This window comes from Tupaia chinensis, unplaced genomic scaffold (genome assembly GCF_000334495.1).
Source record: "Tupaia chinensis unplaced genomic scaffold, TupChi_1.0 Scaffold000286_1, whole genome shotgun sequence".
Taxonomy (NCBI): Eukaryota; Metazoa; Chordata; class Mammalia; order Scandentia; family Tupaiidae; genus Tupaia; species Tupaia belangeri.
This window is the reverse complement of record NW_006159770.1, coordinates 740,359-741,507: the sequence shown is the minus strand read 5'-3', so window position 1 is coordinate 741,507 and position 1,149 is coordinate 740,359. Positions and strand designations below refer to the sequence as shown.

Genomic DNA, 1,149 nt, shown 5'->3' with positions numbered 1-1,149 from the left:
TCTGGAAGTGGACCCCGTCCTCGCCCCCTAGGCCACCGCTCCCGCCACCCCCTGCGCCGCTGCCCGCAGGGTTCGCCTCCATCTCCGCGGGTGGGAGCCGGCAGACCCTGTGAAGGAGAGACCGGGCTGAGGACCCACGCCGCCACGGCCGCTGGAGCTGCGTGCAGGGTTTGCGCACCAGGGCCGCCCCCCGCGGCTCCCGTCCCCGGGCCTCCTGGCTCTGTTCCCCGTTCCCGAAGAGCAGCCCCTCCTTAGAGCACAGCCCAGGTCCCCTACTCGCCAAGGTATCCTCAGCTGCCACCCTTGCCCTTCTCCCCATTTTTCTGGGGTTCTGACAGCTTCCCTACCCACCCCAGGCCTGCTCCTGCAGGTCCCGGACTTCCTCCTTCCCAGGCTGATTCTCAGCACCCCGGCACTAGTCTCTGTTCTCTGCCTCTAGTTCAGGAGCTCTTCCAAGAGTGAGCCAGAGAGCACAAACAGGGTCCCGGGACAGATCCAGCCCCGCTCTGCTTGCCTGGGATCGCAGGGTGCAGGTCTGGACGTACACCGAGAACCTTCCCTCTCAGGTCAGCCTTGCCGTCCTCCCCCCAACCCCCTTTTTTCCTTGAGACAAGGTGGCTGTTGCCCAGGTGGGCCTCGAGCCCAGGCCTCCTCCAGTGAGACCCAGCGCACACCATGCCCTGCTCCAGCTCTCAGAGCCTCAGGCATGACCCCGCCACCTCCGCACACCCTCAGGTTTCCCTATGGCCTTGGCAAAACGTGGGACATGGGCCCCACCAGTGATGGAGAGCATGCACTCAAGCCGGAATGCAGGAGGCACCACACGCCCACTGCGTCCTGCCTGACTGGGACTTCCCACCCTCCCGGTGCCTGTCCCCTCATCTACCAGTGGGACGGGGCAGGGCGTGGCGGGCCAGTACGTGGAGGGCCTTGAGGTAATGACCCCTGCACTCTCGAGCACCCGAACACAGGGCACCTGGGCATTACGACTGTCACCACACACAGGAACAGGGACCTCAGGATGGGGTGGAAGGAGCATCTGCTGGCCTGGGTCAATCACCCGCCGCGAGGGGAGAGGGCTGCCTGCCACAGTGGCCTCACTTGGGTCCCGTGGGGACTGGGCTCCCGCATTCTCCACGTTCAGCCGAG

General features: G+C 65.8%; 1 protein-coding gene across 1 annotated transcript in view; it reads right to left on the bottom strand.

The window, feature by feature from the left end:
- ZNF865 (zinc finger protein 865) overlaps window positions 1–1,139 on the bottom strand; it is a 4,343-nt gene extending 3,204 nt beyond the window's left edge. The window contains 1 exon segment of the mRNA XM_027772580.1: window positions 7–1,139. Within this exon segment, the coding sequence (XP_027628381.1) occupies window positions 7–319 (313 nt within the window). The 5' untranslated portion in view covers window positions 320–1,139.
- Between the last annotated feature and the right edge of the window lie 10 nt (window positions 1,140–1,149).